This window comes from Elephantulus edwardii, unplaced genomic scaffold (assembly GCF_000299155.1).
Source record: "Elephantulus edwardii isolate Elephantulus edwardi_28Jun2011 unplaced genomic scaffold, EleEdw1.0 scaffold00086, whole genome shotgun sequence".
Taxonomy (NCBI): domain Eukaryota; kingdom Metazoa; phylum Chordata; class Mammalia; order Macroscelidea; family Macroscelididae; genus Elephantulus; species Elephantulus edwardii.
In genome coordinates, this window is record NW_006399836.1 from 1,847,637 (window position 1) to 1,865,451 (window position 17,815).

At 54.5% G+C, this 17,815-nt stretch overlaps 2 protein-coding genes across 2 annotated transcripts in view; one reads left to right on the forward strand and one right to left on the reverse strand.

Moving 5' to 3' along the window:
• Positions 1–1,486: 1,486 nt before the first annotated feature.
• Positions 1,487–10,600, forward strand: RRP7A (ribosomal RNA processing 7 homolog A (S. cerevisiae)). The gene is made up of 7 exons (XM_006890058.1): positions 1,487–1,569; positions 4,765–4,907; positions 7,200–7,325; positions 8,115–8,232; positions 8,505–8,602; positions 9,381–9,579; positions 10,513–10,600. The coding sequence occupies exons 1-7, from the start codon at positions 1,497–1,499 to the stop codon at positions 10,596–10,598; spliced, it is 843 nt and encodes a 280-aa protein (XP_006890120.1). The 5' UTR covers positions 1,487–1,496; the 3' UTR covers positions 10,599–10,600.
• A 426-nt stretch (positions 10,601–11,026) lies between these two features.
• SERHL2 (serine hydrolase-like 2) overlaps positions 11,027–17,815 on the reverse strand; it is a 107,580-nt gene continuing 100,791 nt past the window's right edge. Inside the window, exons 12-15 of the mRNA XM_006890173.1 lie at positions 16,411–16,445; positions 12,531–12,613; positions 11,852–11,945; positions 11,027–11,143 (exon numbers count right to left, since the gene is read on the reverse strand). Of these exons, the coding sequence (XP_006890235.1) occupies positions 11,027–11,143; positions 11,852–11,945; positions 12,531–12,613; positions 16,411–16,445 (329 nt within the window). The remainder of the gene's footprint in view (positions 11,144–11,851; positions 11,946–12,530; positions 12,614–16,410; positions 16,446–17,815) is intronic.

The window sequence follows — 17,815 nt, forward strand, 5'->3', positions numbered from 1 at the left end:
GGCTGCAGTCCTTGACCCTTCGCAGCAAGTGCATGAGGTCCTCCTCAGTTTCAGCAAGCAAGGTTGTGTCATCTGCATAACGGAGATTGTTAATAGATCTTCCACCAATCCTGATGCCACAATTCTCCTCATAGAGCCCAGCCTCTCGAATTATCTGCTCTGCATACATGTTGAAAAGGTATGGAGACAGGATGCATCCCTGGCGTACACCCTTCCCTATTTTGAACCATGCAATGTTACCCTGCTCTGTTCTGACTACTGCCTCTTGGTCCAAGTATAGGTTTCGTATTAGCACAATTAAATGTTCTGGGATTCCCACTCTTCTCAGAGTCAGCCACAGTTTGTTATGATCCACACAGTCAAATGCCTTTGCATAATCAATAAAACACAGATAGACATTCTTCTGGTATTCCCTGCTTTCAGCCAAGATCCATCTAACATCAGCAACGATATCCCTAGTACCACGACCCCTTCTAAACCCAGCCTGGACTTCTGGCAGTTCTCTGCTGATGTGCTGTTCTAATCCTTTTTGGATGATCTTCAGCAGAATCTTGCTTGCATGTGAAATCAATGACACTGTTCTGTAGTTTCCACACTCAGTTGGGTCACCTTTCTTTGGAATGGGAACAAATATAGATCTCTTCCAGTCAGTTGGCCAAGTGGTTGTTCTCCAGATTTCTTGGCACAGCTTGGTGAGCACATCCAGGGCAACATCTGTTATCTGAAATACTTCAATTGGTATACCATCTATTCCTGGGGCTTTATTTTTTGCTATTTCCTTCAAAGCAGCTTGAACTTCTTCCTTCATCACCATAGGCTCTTGCTCATATGTTATTTCTTTAAATTCCTCTGTATCTGCCAATTCCTTTCTATATAATGACTCAGTATATTCCTTCCATCTTCTTTTAATACTTCCTGGATCATTTAATATTCTGCCCAAAGCATCCTTGATTACAGCAACTCTAGGTTTGAATCTGTTCTTCAGTTCCTTGAGCTTAAGAAATGCTGAGCGAGTTCGGCCCTTTTGATTTTCTGACTCTAGTTCCTCGCACATTTCATTGTAGTATTTTGCTTTGTCATTCCGAGCAGCCTTTTGGAATCTTCTGTTCAGCTCTTTAGTATCTTGAATTTTTAGTATCTTCCTTTTCCTTATGTGTTTGTTAATGCCCCCGGTGAGAATATAAAGCTCTAGGGAGACTGGATTGTCTATCATCGCTGTCTCCCTAGCGCTTCGGCAGTGTCCGCAGCGCTCACCGATCTTCGAGGAATGATTAAATGATGAACGAATGGGTGGGTGGAAAATTGACTTGACTTGGAGCAGATGAAGGGTAGGCCTTGAAGTGCCTGAGACTGGGGACCAATCCGGAACCGCGCTGGACTACAATTCCCAGCGGCCCCTTCACGGAACGGCGCTGAACTACAGTTCCCAGCGGCCCCGTCAGGCATACGCTCTGGACTACAGCTCCCAGCAGCACTCGCGGCTTCCGGTCGGCAAGATGGTGGCGCGCAGGAGAAAGCATGCTTCGCTGGAAGCTGAAGAACAGCTGCCCAGCCCGCCGGGCTACACAGGTGGGAGTTCGATCGAGCGCGGGTCGGGGCTTTACCCGGGCGAGCGTGGGGGGTCGGCAGACGAGGGAGGCCGTGCGGCCCGGAGGGAGTCGTGCGGCCCGTGGGCCCCAGGCGCCGAGCATCCCCTTTCCTGCCCACACACCGTCCGGGGCGATCGCCTCGCCAGCTCTCCTCCGCGAATGACCCCATCCTGGCCTTGCTTCCCCTGGACGGGCTTTTCCGCCGTCTGCGTTCCTCCGGGGCGAGCCCATCGCCGCCCCTGCCCCGCTGAACCCCCGGTGCGGCGCCGCCAGCTCCCACCCGGGCTGCTGCCCTATTCCCCAGCTCGTGGCTTTAGACCGCGTGTTTGGGCGGTTTCGTTCTGCAGAGGGTGGCAGAATGCCTCCTCTTCCTCCTCCCTGGCTCTAGCTGTTGGGCGTCTGTTTGAGTGACAGTTGTGTTAACAGGTCTTCCCCGTATGCGTAGGGTCGCAGCGCTCGCAGCATTGAGCCTGGTGACGGGTCTGCAGGGGTGTTTTTAACCACGACTGCAGCTCCACTCTTGAGCTTCTCTTTCCCGGCGTGGTGGATTCAGAGTGGCCACTTCCCGCCCGCCTTAGCTCGGTATTGCCTGGAGTGTCTGTCTGTATATGCGCGATTTCATATTTGACAACTTCTAGTTTTATCTTCTTACTGCGCACACTCCATGTTCCCTTTCTTAGTGGATGTTGGCAGCTCACTGCCCTCCTTTTGAGTGACTTCTTCCCACGTGAGCTCGAATAAGCTAGGCAGCCGTGTTCTGTTGTTCATCGGGTTTTCCAAGGCCGGCTCCTTCAGAAGCGAATGGCCGCTCCTGCTTCCTCCTCTGTCTTCGTCTGGGAGCGCTGCTGAAACCTGTGCACCATGGGTGATCCCGGTGGCATTTGACACACCCGTGTCATTGCTTCCAGCAGCATCACAGCAACGCACAGGATACCTCGGTGCAGCACCTGACAGATGAGTGCTGTACTGATGAGAGCAAACACAGCAAACGAGCATAGAGGCACCTAAGCTGTAAAACAGCTACCAACCTGCAAAACACTTCCCCCAGTTCACATACAGCAGCAAATAGAAACAGTCATGCCTACAAAATGTGCAGGACAGCCTTCACCGGCCTTGCTGGCGACCCTGGAGGCAACAGCATGATAGATGCGGGGAAGATTGACATTGTCAACAGTTTCATCTTGCTTGGATCCACAGTCAACACCCTTGGTACTAGCAGCCAGGAGATCAGGAAATACATCAGATCTGCAGTCAGGGACCTCTCCAAAGTCCTGGAGACCAATGATGTCAGTTAACAAACTAAGATGTCTCTCCAGTCACCTGAGAGCTGGATAGTGAATAAGGACGACAGAAGAAGAGGTGATCCCTTTGAGCTGTGCTGTTGGAGAAGAGTGCTGAACGAGAACGAACAGCTGTCTTGGAGAAGTTGCAGCCCTTGGAGTCCTTGGAGGCAAGGCTGGAGAAGCTTCACACTTTGGACATACTTCATACGTGTTACAGGGGCCATCATCCCTCAGCAGAGGCAATCAGGCTGGGGAAAGAGAGGGTCAGCGAACGAGGGGGAGACCTTCCGTGAGGTGCCTGGGCCCCGTGCCTGCAGCAGTGAGCTCCGGCGTGTCGGTTGATGGGGATGGCGCCGGATAGGACAGAGCTCAGTGGTTGTTCTTAGGGTTGCTCTGAGCTGTACTCGCCTTGACAGCAGCCCTTACCGCAGGGAGCGCTGGTGGCTCAGTGGTAAGGAGTTGTCCAGGTAACCCAGAGGTACCGGGTACAACTCCACAATCTGCTCTTAAAGGAGAGAGATGGACAGTGTCCTCTAACACGAGTTCCTGCCTCTGAGTCCCTGCTGGAGGGTCTGAGTTGGTTCTGTCAGCAGGATACAGTCCTAACTCTCCTGGTCGCGGCCTGTCGCTCTCCAGGCTGTATCATAGTCTGAGGTCACAGCTAGATCGTGACTCATACGCCCCGCTGAGGCCTTCACACCCACACGGCTCCGGCTCCTACAATTATGAGTTGGGTCCTAATAGAAAATGCAGGCTTCTTACTCCCGAGAGACGGAGGGCCTCACAGATGGTGTCTTGTGGCTGGGACTTCACTGTCCACTTGCCCTTGACTCGAAGGCAAACAACAACATTGTAAAATGAAGCTCCAGCTTCTCTGGCCCCCTTGCCGTCTGACCCAGGTCTCAGACTCCTTGCACCGGCCTTGTCCTTGTCCTTCCTCAAACAGCCCTGATCTTTCCCTCCCCGCCCCATCACCCCGACTGCCCTCACCCTGTTTGCTTTTCATAACTTTCATATACGGTTACGTGCTTGTGGATTCCCCAGCCCCACAGCCCTGAAGGCGAGGAGCACAACCCCACACGTGAGGATTAGCAGTGGTGGGGGGCCTGCGATTAACACACTTGCAGGCTATGAGGGACGCTGGGATGGCTTTGTGCAGCTGGAAGTCCCAGTGGGGAGGGGTAGAGCTGGGAAATGCCCCGTCCTTCTTCCCTGACAGACTAGCGGGCTTCAACCCTCAGCCTTTTGTCTAGCCTCCCAGTGGGCCGGCAGAGCCCAGAGCCCCTCGGTAAGGCCTTCCTGAGGAAGTGCTGGGGAGTGGCGGGGTGCAGACTGGAGGAGGGGAGACATGGGGAGCAGCGTGTGAGGCCAGGAGTGACTGGAGGAGCTGGGGAAGGTTGGGCAGTGCCAGGGGAGGCAGGGTGGGCAGTGCCGGTGGGCAGTTCCTGGGCCAGACAGGGTGGGCAGGGGCCGGGCGAGGTAGGGTGTGCAATGCCAGATGGGCAGTGCCTGAGGGAGGCAGGATGGCCAGTGCCCAGGTGTAGCAGGGTGTCCAGTGCCAGGAGAGGCAGGGTGGTCAGGGGCCAGGAGAGGCAGGGTGGGTAGGAGCCGGGCAAGGCCTGGTGGGTAGGGGCCGATCCACCCCATGCTTCCAGCCACTGTAAGGCTTTGGAGTTTACCCCGAGAGCAGCGGGAGCAGCGGGGCGCGGTGGGGGCTTCCCCCACCTTATTGTCGGTGAAGGGTAGGTAGGTGTTTGGAGAGCTGGATGGGACTGGAAGGACTTGGCGAGGATATAGGCTGGGACTTCTCCGCTGGCCTGAGCTCAGGGTGTCCTGTGGGCTGTGGGGTCCCTGAACCCCCTCGTCTCTGACCCAGCTCTGCTTCCTCGCAGCCATTCCAGTCAAGTTCTCGGAAAAGCAGCGGGCTTCTCATTACCTCTACGTGAGAGAGCACAGAGTCCGAGCAGGCACTCAGTCCACCTGGCCACAGAAGCGGACTCTTTTTGTCCTCAATGTGCCGCCGTACTGCTCAAAGGTGAGCCAGCCCAGGGAGGGGGCCCAGGGCTGCAGGGTCTCCAGGGTGGGTGCCCGAGGGCCACTCTGTGCTGCAGCAGAAATTGGCTTTTAAAATGTCTACATCTTTAACAGCAAAATTCTAAGGAGCAGATTTTTTTTTTTGAGAAGTGCTGCCAACCCAAAGGCACATGGTTCAAATCCACCAGCTTCTTTGTGAGAGAAAAATGGGCAGCCCCCCCCCAAGTGATTGAAAGCCCACTGGAGCCGTGAGCAGCTCCAGCTTGATCGCACCCCGCTGCACCAGCAGACTTTTGGGAGGGTCGGTCAGCTTTCAGTTAGTAGCAATGAGAGAATGAGCTTTTTATGTATGTATGTTATTCATTCAAAAGTTTTAAAAATACATATTTGAATTACATAGTTTTGTTGTGATATTTGCCCTTGATATTTAAAAACTAAAAATGGGAGCAGTAGAAGAGGGTATTAATAGACCCTAACTCTACAATCCAGGCATGTCTGTTTAATTTTTTTTGCAAAACTACCTCTCTAGTGGCCTAGTGTTAAGAAACTGTGCTGCAGTCCCACAGACATGGGGTTCAAATCCACCATCTGCTCCACAGGAGAAGGATGGGCAGTGTCCCCCTGGATTTACTGCTTCTGAAAACCCCCTGGAGGGTCAGCTGTGGTTGGTTCTGACTCGAAGGCACATAACAACATTGTAAAATTATTAATACATTTGCCAAAGAAAAATTAAAGGAAGAGAATTACTGGATTTTAAATCCTTTTGACCCAAAAGGTTAACTTCTAACTTCTAAAAGGCTTCCTCTGAAGTTAGACGTGTTAAAGCAGGGTGACTGTCCCCCTCTGGTAAGGAGTGCCTTGAGGAGGCGAGCACGATCGTGGCTCACGCATTGATCAGAGACCCTGCTCTCAGCACCCCAAGAAAGACCAGAACCCGCTCCCCTCCCCAGCCAAGGGTGACTCTCCTTATTCTAACAGAAGCCATGTAATACATTTTATCATTAATCTTTGTTGCTGATAAAATATATATATATAGAGAGAGAGAGCGCCAGCCACAGACATCAGTTAAACAGGTCTACCTATACAACCTGGTAACACTGACTGCACTCTGAACGTTGTACAGAAATTCTCTTAGACCTTTTCTGAAGTTTTCTTCCCTCAGTAACAAAGTCATTGTCTGTTGCTGTTTTCATTTTAACCCTGTGTAAAACTACCTGCTTGAGCGTTTATTACAACTCGTAACAACCCTGTAAGACAGAAGCAGTATTGCACCTCCGGACCTCCGAGGCTGTAAACCTTTACAGAAGAAACTGCCTCCTCTTTCTCCCTGGAGTGACTGGGAATTCAGACACTAGGCCTTTGGTTAGCAGCCCAGCGCTTAATCCACTGTGCTGCTCAAGGCAGACATTCATTACTAGTTAAACTGTTCTTTGGATTATAGGCAATCTCAGAGGATATTTTTGGTTTAAAGTTTAAACATCTCATTGCCATGGTTTTAGAAGGTCTGGATTACAAGAATACTTGAAATTTTGTTCCACATGTTCCCCCTTTTGATTAAAATTTTTTTTTTCATTTCCATTCATTCATTGTTTGCACACTTTCCTCCCTGCCCACCCCTCTCCCCATTCCATTTTTCTCTTTGAACTGTTGATTAATATTTTATGGAATCTTTTTTTAAAAAAAATATTCATTAATGTTTTACTAATTTTACAGTTGGACTAATTTTTAAGTGACTGGTTTGAGTAGCAAAACCTATATGGTTGGCTCATAAAATCGTAAAGCCAGAAATGTCGTCAGCTAGTTTTAATGGTTGAAACAGAATCCTGCTCGAAGGGTCATTCTTTCAGAGAAATCTAGAAGGGATTAATCTTCCAATGAATGACCATTCAAAACGAGGAGTCTCCTTCTGTAACCACCTAGACACTTGGTGGGCAGTTTGATTTTTGGTTTTTTTAATTATTTCTTTTGTATGTACCATCAAATCAGATCTGACTCGTACAGGAGGAGATTGTCCCTCCTCCAGCAGAGCATCTGGTGGATTTGAACCATGTACCTCTGGGATTGCAGTGCAGCTTCTTGCCACTAGGCCACCAGAGCTCCCTGGTGGGCAGTTTTTAACACAAAAGCTCACAAGGTTTTGATCTCTGGAGCTTTGGGAGGGCAGGAGAGTTGATCTCCCTGTGGTCCAGGAGGGAACCGGTGAGAGGAACTTGGCCCTGCCAGCCTTCCGTGGGCTGGGCGGCCATGGGCTCAGGTCCTCTGGGCAGTGGCTCACTCTGCCTCTTGGGAACAGGAGTGTCTGTCCCGCCTCCTCTCCCCCTGCGGCCCCATCAAGTCTGTGGAGTTACACGAGAAGCCGGACCTCGCCGAGAGCCCTAAAGAGCCCGAGTCGAAGTTCTTTCACCCCAAGCCCGTCCCGGTAAGCCCCCAGGTGCCGGGGTTCTGTGGGTGGGTGGAGAGCTCCTGCCCCCGTGTGCGGGGCGGGCTTTGTTGGGGGTCGGTGGGGTCTTCAGCGCACCCCTCTGTCATAGGTCATCTCACGATGGGTGTCACGGTGGGTGTGCGAGGAGCTGTCAGCTTGAACAGCCCTCCCTGTGCCGTATCTTCACTCCTGTCTGATGTCATGTTGTGACAGAATCCCCGCAGGGCTCCCCCCACACTCCCTGCTGACGTAGCTGCTTCTCACCCCGTGGCTGGGCCTCCTGGTTACCCTTGCCCCCAAGCCCACCTGCTGGCATCTGCAGGAGTGGGTGCCCCGCTGTCCGCTCTGGGCCCCTGGCTCCACGAAGCCTTGTCTCCCCCCTGCCTGGCTCAGATGGCATGTCCCTCCCGGAGGAAGGTCCCCGCGTACCTCACCGTCTCCCTGGGGGGATGTGGGGATGGGCATTTCTGGCAGAAACCGAGTGGCTGGGGAGGTCTGGTGGCCTGTGGTCAGAGCTGTACTGCCAGCCCAGGGGAGCCGTCCACGGGAGAAGGTCACAACCTCCTGTGTGATTTTCTGCTGCTGCAGACCCGCGGGAGGGTCAGCTGTGGTCACTTCTGACGCGGTCCACAGCGGGAGCAGGCCTGTCCTTCCCCTGTGGTTAGCACCAGCCCTGCACCGCCCCGGGCCCAGCACTGCTGCAGGTGAGGGCAGGAGCAGGGCCAAGCCAGCAGGGAGGGCGGGGAGGGACGGGGTGCCCCACACGCTCTGTGGCTCTCTCCCCAGGGGTTCCAGGTGGCCTACGTGGTGTTCCAGAAGCCCAGCGGCGTGTCGGCTGCCTTGGCCTTGAAGGGTCCTCTGCTGGTCTCCACAGAGAGTCACCCCGTGAGGACTGGAGTGAACAGTCAGTATGGCTGAGGGCCTCGCCTCCTGCCTGGGCCTGGGGTGGCGGGTGACGTGAGCAGGAGGGAGCCCCTGAGAATGCAGTGACCGGTGTCCACTTCGTGGAGAGGGGTGGGGTGGGGGACACAGCAGGGGACATTCCCTCACACAGGTGGGGCCCATCCTCCCAACTCCAGAATCTCCACCTGAGCCCTAGCCGCTCCTGGGACCCTGCATGGGGAGGTCCCGACAGGCTCCAGGTGGGGCCTGAGCAAACCTGTCTCCTCCCTGCAGAGTGGATCAGCGAGTACACAGACTCAGTGCTGGACCCCGAGGCCCTGAGGGCTGAAGTGGACACGTTCATGGAGGCATACGACAAGAAGATCGCTGAGGTCAGGGCAGCCTTTGGCTCTGGGGGGTGCTGCCGGGTGTGGAGCTGGGGTGCGTCCTGCCCTTGGTCAGCCCACGGAGCTCCTTTCTCCCTGTGGAGTCCCGGACCACCTGGCCAGGCGACGTCAGTGTCGGGGAAAGCTGTGGTGGCAGCTCTTCCCCCACTGGTAACATGTGGGCGTCGTTTACTGTCCGCAGTATCACGTCTGTGATTTGGATGTGGTGCAAACCTTGTATTAACATCTGTACGAGGCCTCTCTGCTTGTCCAGAATGAAGGGGCCTGAGATGATGTGGGAGCCAGTCAGTGAGGGGTGAGCAGGCCTTACCTAGCCTCACCTGCAGACGGGGCTGAGCTCGGCACCCCACCCGCCGGCACCTCACCATGGCTACAGGAGGCTGTGTTTAAGAGTCCAGAATTACTAGGGGACATAAGCAGAAAGCTCGTAGCTGTAAGAAGCTGCCCTGCAATCCCAGTGGCACATGGTTCAAATCCATCAGCTTCTCCACCCGTGTAGTTAACTGCCTCTAAAAACCCAGTGGAGGCATCAACTGTGAGTCACTTCCAACTCGGTGGCACAGAACACCAACAGGAAGCGGCAAAAACCACGTATGAGATCGGACAGGCCAGAAAAGGGAACCTGCACTTAGGTGCAGGCAGAGACGCTGTGTGGGCTGAGGTGGATTCTTGTTGCAGGAGGTGGGAGGGCCTGGAAAGGGAGGTGTAGGGGTTCCCAGGCCTGCCGAGAGCCTGTCCCCAACAAGACCCCCATTCCTTGCAGGAGGAGGCCAAGGCCAAGGAGGAGGAGGGTGTCCCTGACAAGGAGGGCTGGGTGAAGGTGACACGCCGTGGCCGGCGGCCCGTGCTGCCCCGGACAGAGGCCGCCAGCCTGCGGGTGCTGGCGAGGGAGAAGCGGAAGCGAGCCCGCAAGGAGCTGCTCAACTTCTACGCCTGGCAGCACCGCGAGAGCAAGATGGAGCGTAAGCGTCCCCCTGCACCTGCCTGACCCGCGTGTGTGCTGCCCTCCAGGGGAGCCTCGGCCAGGGCCCCTTGACCGCTGACGTGCCTGACGTGCCCCTGGGTGGTGCTCCTGGCAGCTGCACGGTGCAGGCTGAAGTTGGGGTTACTTGGAGCCCACAGTGGCCACTCCAGGCCCCCGGGAAGGTTCTGACCTGCAGCTGCAGAGGGTGGCGCTCAGCTGCTCACTGTGGGAGCTGAGAGGGCTGCTGCCTGGCCGTGGGTGTGGACGTGTGTGCAGCCAGGGCCAGGGGTCTGTGAGGCCGTGTGCATGTTGTAAGTGAGCCAGGTGACGGGCTGGTATGTGTGAGAGCGTATGTGAGGCACGCGTGCTCGTGCAGCGGGGCGGCCTGTGTGTGTACACGTGTGAGGAGGTGTGCTGAGGGAGGTGGACGGTGGGTGGATGTTAGCGTACGTGTGGGGCAGCTGGACTGGTGTGCGTGTGAGATGGGTGCACTGGTGTGTGCATGGCAGGTGGAGTGCTCTGTGTGTGTGATAGGTGGACATGTGTGTGTGTGAGATAGGTACACTGGTGTGTGTGTGTGATAGGTAGACATGTGTGCGTGTGAGATAGGTACACTGGTGTGTGCGTGGTAGGTGGCCTGCAGGGGCTGTGAGGACCGTGGTATCACCCTTGTCCCCGGGCTCCTCTCCGGGGTGATGCGCCCAGGTTGCTGGTCCTCTGGGCCCAGAGCAGCCCTCGTTCCGGTGGGTTTTCTGTCCGATTCCACCTGCAATCTTGTTCTTTGACCTCATCCTTTCCCTAAAGCACGCCCAGGAGAAGGACTTGTCCCTGTTGGGGTGGGGCGGCTAGGGGCTGGCTGAACCCTCTTTAATGGGGGCAGCAGCACAGGGTCCACGTGGGCTGGGCCACCTGACCACCTTCTTCCCCCCAGATCTGGCGCAGCTGCGTAAGAAGTTCGAGGAGGACAAGCAAAGGATCGAGCTCATGAGGGCCCAGCGCAAGTTCCGCCCCTACTGAGCGTCCGTGTCCCTCCAGGTGGAGCTGCCCTGGCGGAGGCCTTGCCGAGCCGGAGTCCACACGGGCAGGCGGGGAGGCCTGGTGGTCCTGGCCCTGGGTGACCAGACCTGCCCATCATTGCTGGTCGGCCCAGGAAGTGCCCTCGCCACACAGCACAGCATCCCCGCAAGCTCGGATCCGAGGCTCCACCCAGGGGACAGCCCAGTAATGACAGCACAGACAGTGTGACACCAGTGCGTCTATTTCTCCAATGTCGGACAGTGGGAAACGGTGACCAAGTGGCCTGGCCCAGCCCCTCTGTCCTCTCACTGTTCCAACTCCCAGTTTATTGACCTGACAGCAGAACCTGTAGATCTGGCCCCGGCCTGCTCTGGCCTCTCCACAGCCTGGCCCTGCCCTGGTCCAGCGGGTGGGAGTCGGAGGCCGTGCTACGCACTGACCGAGGCCCCCTCGCTCTGTAGAAAGGTGCTGATGAGCTTCGCCACTTGATGGGGCTCAATCATGTGGACATAGTGGTTGCCAGGGACTTCCACGAACTGGTACTGCTGGGGAAGGGAGCAGGGTGAGGTGAGGGGGCCCAGGGCAGTGTGCTCGGCCCCCTACCCCATTCCAGGGCAGCTTGTAAGCTTGGGGTACACCTCATACCCTGGTATGCTCGCCCACACGCTGTTCACGGCCAGCAGAGGAAGGCTGATGGGGAGGACAGGGACAGGCAGGACCCACTACCCAAGGAATCTGGAGACCACAGAGCCTGCCCGTCCCTCAGAATGCTGAGTTCCAGGCTGGGAACGGCTGCGGGGGGAGGGGATGTGGACTCAGAGTTGGGTGGCCTGCACGCCAGCCCTGTCTTGAATGTGGGAAGATGGTGATTGTCACTTGTCGACATGGTGACCAGCCAGCCACAAATCATGTCTGTTCCCCCAGAATGCCAGACATCTAGAGGTCCCGTCATTGCTGGGTGCAATGGCCGTAAAGTGTCCCCAGGTACCCAGGCTAGTGGTGAAGTCAGCACCCCTCCAACTTAGAGATCCACCCACAGGGCCAAGGCTCCCGCAGCTGTGACCTTGGTGAGGGGTAGGTGCCCCTCTGGCCGAGTTATACTTGGTCCGGTGGACACAGAAGGACAATAAAACAGATCTTGCCAGCAGAGTTTCCGTTTCCTGTGCCCTGGCCTGACCCTGGTGCTGTGGGGATTTGGGGTACCCAGTGAGGGAGGCCTGCAGGGTCCTACTATTGGGGTATCGTGGCTTCACCTCTCGGAGGACAGACTGCAGTGTGCTGAGGACGAAAATCAGGGCTTCGTGGCTGCTGTCCGTCCTCCTGGGGTTCCTGTACCCCTGGCACGCTCTGGAGGAAGAGAGGAGCGAGTTGTGACTTTGTATCGCCCTGGGTGCCCAGGACCCTGAGAAAAGACCACTGACCCCTCGAGTTGAGGTTCACGCCTTCAGTCCAGTCCTCGTCTCAGTGGGGGCTCAGCATGGCCGAACCCCAGCGGCACCGGTCTAACCCCTTCATTGCCCGAGGGAGCTCTGGGAGTTGGGAGTGTCGGGAGCTGTGCTGTTGGGGAGACTTCCCAGGAAGGTGGGCAAACTCTTGTGTAATTTACCTCAGGAAACCCACCGGAGGGTCAGGGGTGAGGTGGGTCCAACTCTGGGACAGTGAAGGAGGTTGCAGATGGGAGGGGCTCCCCCGCCAACCCCCGGGGGCTGCAGGTGCTACAGCGGGAGAAACACGCTCAGGTGACTGTCGGCATGGGAGCAGCTGAGGCCCCATCTGGCAGGTGGTGATGGGTGCCACTGGGGCTGGAGGCCAGGGCTCTGGTTAATGCTGCCCTCGCGTCCCTTTCCCTCCCTCAGGCCTGTGCTGCAGAGGTGTGGCTGTGGGGAGACCGCGCCACACAGCCCACCCCGCACACCCCGTCCCCACACTCACTTGAGCAGCAGGACGCGGGCCTGTAGCTTCTGGATGTAGTGCAGGAACAGGTCCTTGCTGATGAAGTCCAAGCACAGCTCCGGCTGCAGAAAGCACCCAATGACCCCCCAGCAGCACCTTGGCCCCCTGAGCCTCTGAGGGGGTGTCTGGGTCCTGACAAGTCACCCCCACCGTCTCCACGGCAGGACCCAGCCCAGTGCCCCACCTCTCACCCGTTCAGCAAAGACCCTTAAATGTCGTGAGCCAGAAACGCTTTAGGGCCTGTGGTGGCAGCTGGACTGCATTTCCCAGCCTCCCTCAAGTGATGCGGCCAAGTGCAGCTGGCCTGGATATTAGGCTGAAGTGTGGCCCCTCTCTGCCCAGTTTCCCCACTGCAAGCTGCCCACTGTAGTGCTCCATGGGCCAGAACCCTGGGCCCTGCCAGAACTGCTGCCCCGCACTGGCTTTTTCCGTGAGGAAGAACTATATCCCATCTGCTCAAGGTGCAGCGTGGGCAGCTCGGCCTGGGTCTTGGCAGGGCCCCTTCTGAGCCCGCACAGCCTTGGTGATGCCCTCACTGCGATGGGATATTCCCAGGCTGCCTCTGACTGGCACAAACAGGTAAGTGCTCAGCTCTGATAGGCTGATGGTGGTCCATGCCTGAGTCACCCCATGGGGGGTGTTGACCTCAATACAGATTGTTGTTGTTATGTGCCGGCAAGTTGCTTGCGACTCATAGCGACCCTATGTACAACAGCCCTAAACTCTGCTCTGTCCTGTGCCAATCGCACTGTCTCTGACACTCCCATCCCAATTATCCCAGTCACTGAATCAATCCACCTCATAGAGGGCCTTCCTCTCCTGCGCCGTCCCTCCACCCTCCCAAGCATGATGTCGCTCTCTAAGGACTGGTCTCTCCTCACAACATGTCCAAAGTATATTAGACGGAGCCTCAGAATCCTTGCCTCCAAGGAGCTGCCCAGTTTGACCCTTTCCATAATGAATCTTTTCCTAGCAGTCCATGGTACCCTCAATACTCTTCTCCAGCACCACAGCTCAAAGGCATCAATTCTCCTTCTATCCTCCTTGGTCATTGTCCAACTCTGATGCATAACAAGTGATTGCAAAGACCATGACCTGTATCAGGCGCACATTAGTCTCCCGAGAGACACCATTGCTCTTCAATACTTTGGAGAGGTCCCTAACAGCAGACTTTCCCATGGCAATGCGCCTTTTAATTTCCTGGCTGCTGGTGCCAAGACTGTTGACTATGGAGCCAAGCAAACTAAAGCTGTGTACAATCTCAATCTCTTCACCATCCATCCTGATGCTGCCAGTTGGTCCAGTGGTGAGAATCTGTCTTCTTCTTTTTTTTTTTTTTTTTGAATCTTTGTCTTCTTGACATTGAGCCTCAATCCATATATTGTAAGCTGCAGTCCTTGACACTCTGCAGCAGGCGCTTCAGGTCTTCTTCAGTTTCAGCAAGCAGGGTTGTGTCATCCGCATAACGCAGATTGTTGATAAATCGTCCACCAATCTTGACCCCACATTTCTCCTCATAGAGCCCAGCCTCCCAGATAAGAGGTATGTGGTTCAAATCCACCAGATGCTCTGCTGGAGAAGGAGGGGCAATCTCCTCCTGTACCAGTCGGATCTGATTTGACGGTAGTCACACACAAAATAATAATAAAAAAAAACCCACGTGCAGTTTCTACATCACAATGAAAATTAAAACTCCCCTGAACACACGGCAGGTGGTCTGGGACAGCCTGGAGAGCCGGGTGCCCTCGCTGAGCTCCAGCTGCAACACCCCCTCCTGCTCGTCAGCTCCAGGGGCCTTGTGAGTAGGAGGGTTTATCACGAGCCCAGGCGTGTCGTGCAGCGTCTTCTGCAGAACATCCATGAAGCCCCCGAGGGGAGCGGGACCCCATAGAAGGGGGGTTACAGAGGAGGCATGAGGCTGGGGATGGCTGAGTGGGCCGGCCAGCAGCCAGCAGCCAGCAGAAGACAGCGGCAGAGAGCCAGCCCAGGCCTGAACTCACCTCCTCCATGGCCTGGTCTTAAACATACCACTGTTGATCTGATTTGAGATTGTGGCAAGCCCGTGGGACCTGCCCCGTGGGCTTCTGAGGCTGGGCCTCTGTACGGAAGCAGACGGCCCTCTTCTGCTCCCACCGCAGCCACAGGTGGGTTTAAATCGGCCAAGCATGTAACCAGAGCCTCAGCCTTCTTCTTGTTCTTCTTCTTTTTTTAAATTTTATTTTCTTTTGTGTGTGTGTACCATCAAATCAGATCTGACTGGTACAGGAGGAGATTGCCCTCCTTTTCCAGCACAGCATCTGGTGGATTTGAACCGCTCACCTCTGGGATTGCAGTGCAGCTTCTTGCCATTAGGCCACTAGAGCTCCTCGAGCCTCAGCCTTCTTTAGGGTCTGCTTTAGCCAAGACTGGGGTTGCTATTTCGGGACCTCAGTCAGGTCCTCAACTTAATTCCGTCAAGGCGATGATTAAGGACACTCCTCTGCAGTCTGGGTTTAGGCCCCTCAGAGACTGAGAACAATGCAGGATTGGGCTGTTCTGATCTGTGGTCCGTAGGGTCAAGATGGGTCAGAGCCCACCTGATGGCGCTGACCAGTTCACACCATCCACAGACATGAAAACAAGAGTCCGTGCAGGAGCAGCCGTTTCTTAAAAGGTGACAGACAACATCTGAAGACCTGTCTCCAGGAAAGACTTTGTGGCCGTACCTGCTGAGTGTGTCATCTTTCACTTTGTTATTTTTTTCTCCTGACCTTCTTTTCCTAATCCACCTTCACTCTGAGCCGTAATTTACCTTGTAATTAAGCTGTGACATGCAGCCAAGCCCACAGTCCAGTGTCAGCCCTCGATGGTCTTCAGCACACGGGTGCAGCCGTGACCACAGTGAAATCCGGAAGAGCCAGGACTTGGGGGGACCACCTTGCGTTTCCGTGTCTCACAGTTTTCCGCCTCTGACAGGGCCTTACCACGCTTGTGCCATTCATTTCAGTGAAAAGTCTTTGCCTTTTCTTCTCTCCCAGGTTGTGCCTTCCACCAGCTCCAGCTTTCAGAGGCTTTTCTCTATCGCCAGGCCAAGACTCAGGCCACACCAGCCCCCAGCGGCCTCCCTTGCCCAGCCCTTGGCCACGCTGTCGGTGGAGACTGTCACACTGCCAACTTCCCCCACAGACTGACTGCACCTCTTTCTTAAACTTCATAGAAATGAAATGACACAGTATGGCACCTTCTCAAGGGTGGTGGTGAGCATGACATGAACAAATGCATGCAATGTCCTAGGGGAGGGGAGTGGGGTGCCTTGGCCTGAGTGCCAGCTGTTCACCCTGGGGTCTGCATTCAGAGGAGGGTATGGTGCTGGTGTTGGTGTTATTGTCAGTGCTCCGTGTTGGTGTTCATGTTGGCATTGGGATTGAGGCTGGGCCTGGGGTTGGTTTTGGTGTTGATGTTAATGTCTATGCTAAGTGTTGGGTTTGGGGTTGATACTAATGCTCAATGTTGATGCTGGTTTTGGTGTTGATGTTAATGTCCGTGTTAAATACAGGTGTTCTGTTTTGATGCTGATGTTGGTGCATTTCTCCCAGGTAGAGAGCTAACCAGCGTATATCCCGTTCCCTCTGTGCAGCTTAGTTCGGGACACATCTTGGCTGGTAGGATCTGTTTGCCCCCAGCCCTTGTCATAAGGAGCCCAATGGTGTCAAAGCCCAGGCTCTGAAGGAACCCCAGGGACGGTAGAAGGAACCCCAGGAAGAGTGGCAGGAACCCCAGGGATGGTGGAAGGAACCCCAGAGATGGTGGAAGGAACCCCAGGGACGGTGGAAGGAACCCCAGGGATGGTGGAAGGAACCCCAGAGATGGTGGCACTCACCAGGGTGAGCCTTCGGTCTCTGTTCAGCATCACACCTGAAAACAAAGTGCAGAGACATGACCTCAAGCTGAGCACCACGTGTCACGACAGGGGGACGTGGCTCTGCCTGGGACCCAGCTCCTTCTGAAGCTCATTTCTTCTTTTAAGGAATATATTACTGTGTTTGAGGTAGACATTCACACAACAAGTTTGACTTTCATGTAATAATTTCTACACGTAGCCTGTTGGTGATGTTTTCAGTGAAACCACGTCTTCACTTGTCCTCGCTCGGCCTGGCGGTCCTGTTTCTGAGGCTCTCGTCTCCTTGCCTGTCCACCCTCAGGTTTTCACTTTAGAGTCATTATTGACCATTTGGTTTATAAAGATGAATTTTCAAAGGTGATCAAGAGATAGTCCTCTAGTCTTTACTGTTGTGGTTATGTGTTGTCGCGTCACCTGCGACTATAGTGACCCTACACACAGCAGCTCTGAAGCCTGCCCTGTCCTGAGCCAATGTCACTGACTCCAACACATCAACCCCCATTGCCCCAGTCATTGTGTCAATCCATCTCATTCAGGGTCCTCCTCTCCTGTGCTGTCCCTCCACACTTCTGAGAATGTTGTCCTTCTCCAACGACCAGTCCCTCCTGACCACATGCTCAAAGTAAGTGAGATGGAGCTTCAAAATCCTAGCCCTCAAGGACAGACTTGGTTTCACTCTAAGACAGACTTATTTGTTTTCTTGGCAATCCATAGTATGTTAAAGACTTCTCCAGCACCATAACTCAAAGGCATCAATTCTTCTTCTGTCATCTTTAGTTCTTATCCAGCTTTCTGATGCATAACAAGTAATTGCAAAGACCATGGCCTGGATCAGGTGCACCTTAGTATCTAGACCGACATTGTTGCTTCTCAGTACTCTGGAAAGGTCTGACAGCAGATTTACCTAATGCAATTTGTCTTTTGTTTTCCCGACTGCTGGTGCCAAGAGTGTTGTGGAGCCAAGCAAAATGTAACTGTTAATAACCTCATTCTCTCCTCCATCTATCCGGGTGCTGCCAGTTGGCCCAGTGGTGAGAATCTTTGTCTTCTTGGTGTTAAGCTTCAATCCATATTGAAGATTACAATCCTAGATATCTTAAAATTTGAGTTCTTTTACATATTTTTCTTCCATTCTATTAAGATCCATCTCTGATGGGAATCCCAGAACATCTAATCATGCTAATGCGAAACCTGTACTTGGACCAAGAGGCAGTCGTCAGAACAGAGCAAGGAAACACTGCATGGTTCAAAATTGGGAAGGCTGTACGCCAGGGATGTGTCCTATTTCCATACCTTTTCAACCTGTATGCAGAGCAGATTATCCGAGAGGCTGGGCTCTATGAGGAGATGCGTGGCGTTAGGATTGGTGGAAGATCTATCAACA

Coding starts and splice junctions, on each gene's coding strand:
- RRP7A (XM_006890058.1), top strand. CDS start 1,497: ATGGTGGCGCGCAGGAGAAAGCATGCTTCGCTGGAAGCTGAAGAACAG. Junction 4,908..7,199: donor TGCCGCCGTACTGCTCAAAG/GTGAGCCAGCCC, acceptor TCTTGGGAACAG/GAGTGTCTGTCCCGCCTCCT. Junction 8,233..8,504: donor CGTGAGGACTGGAGTGAACA/GTCAGTATGGCT, acceptor TCCTCCCTGCAG/AGTGGATCAGCGAGTACACA.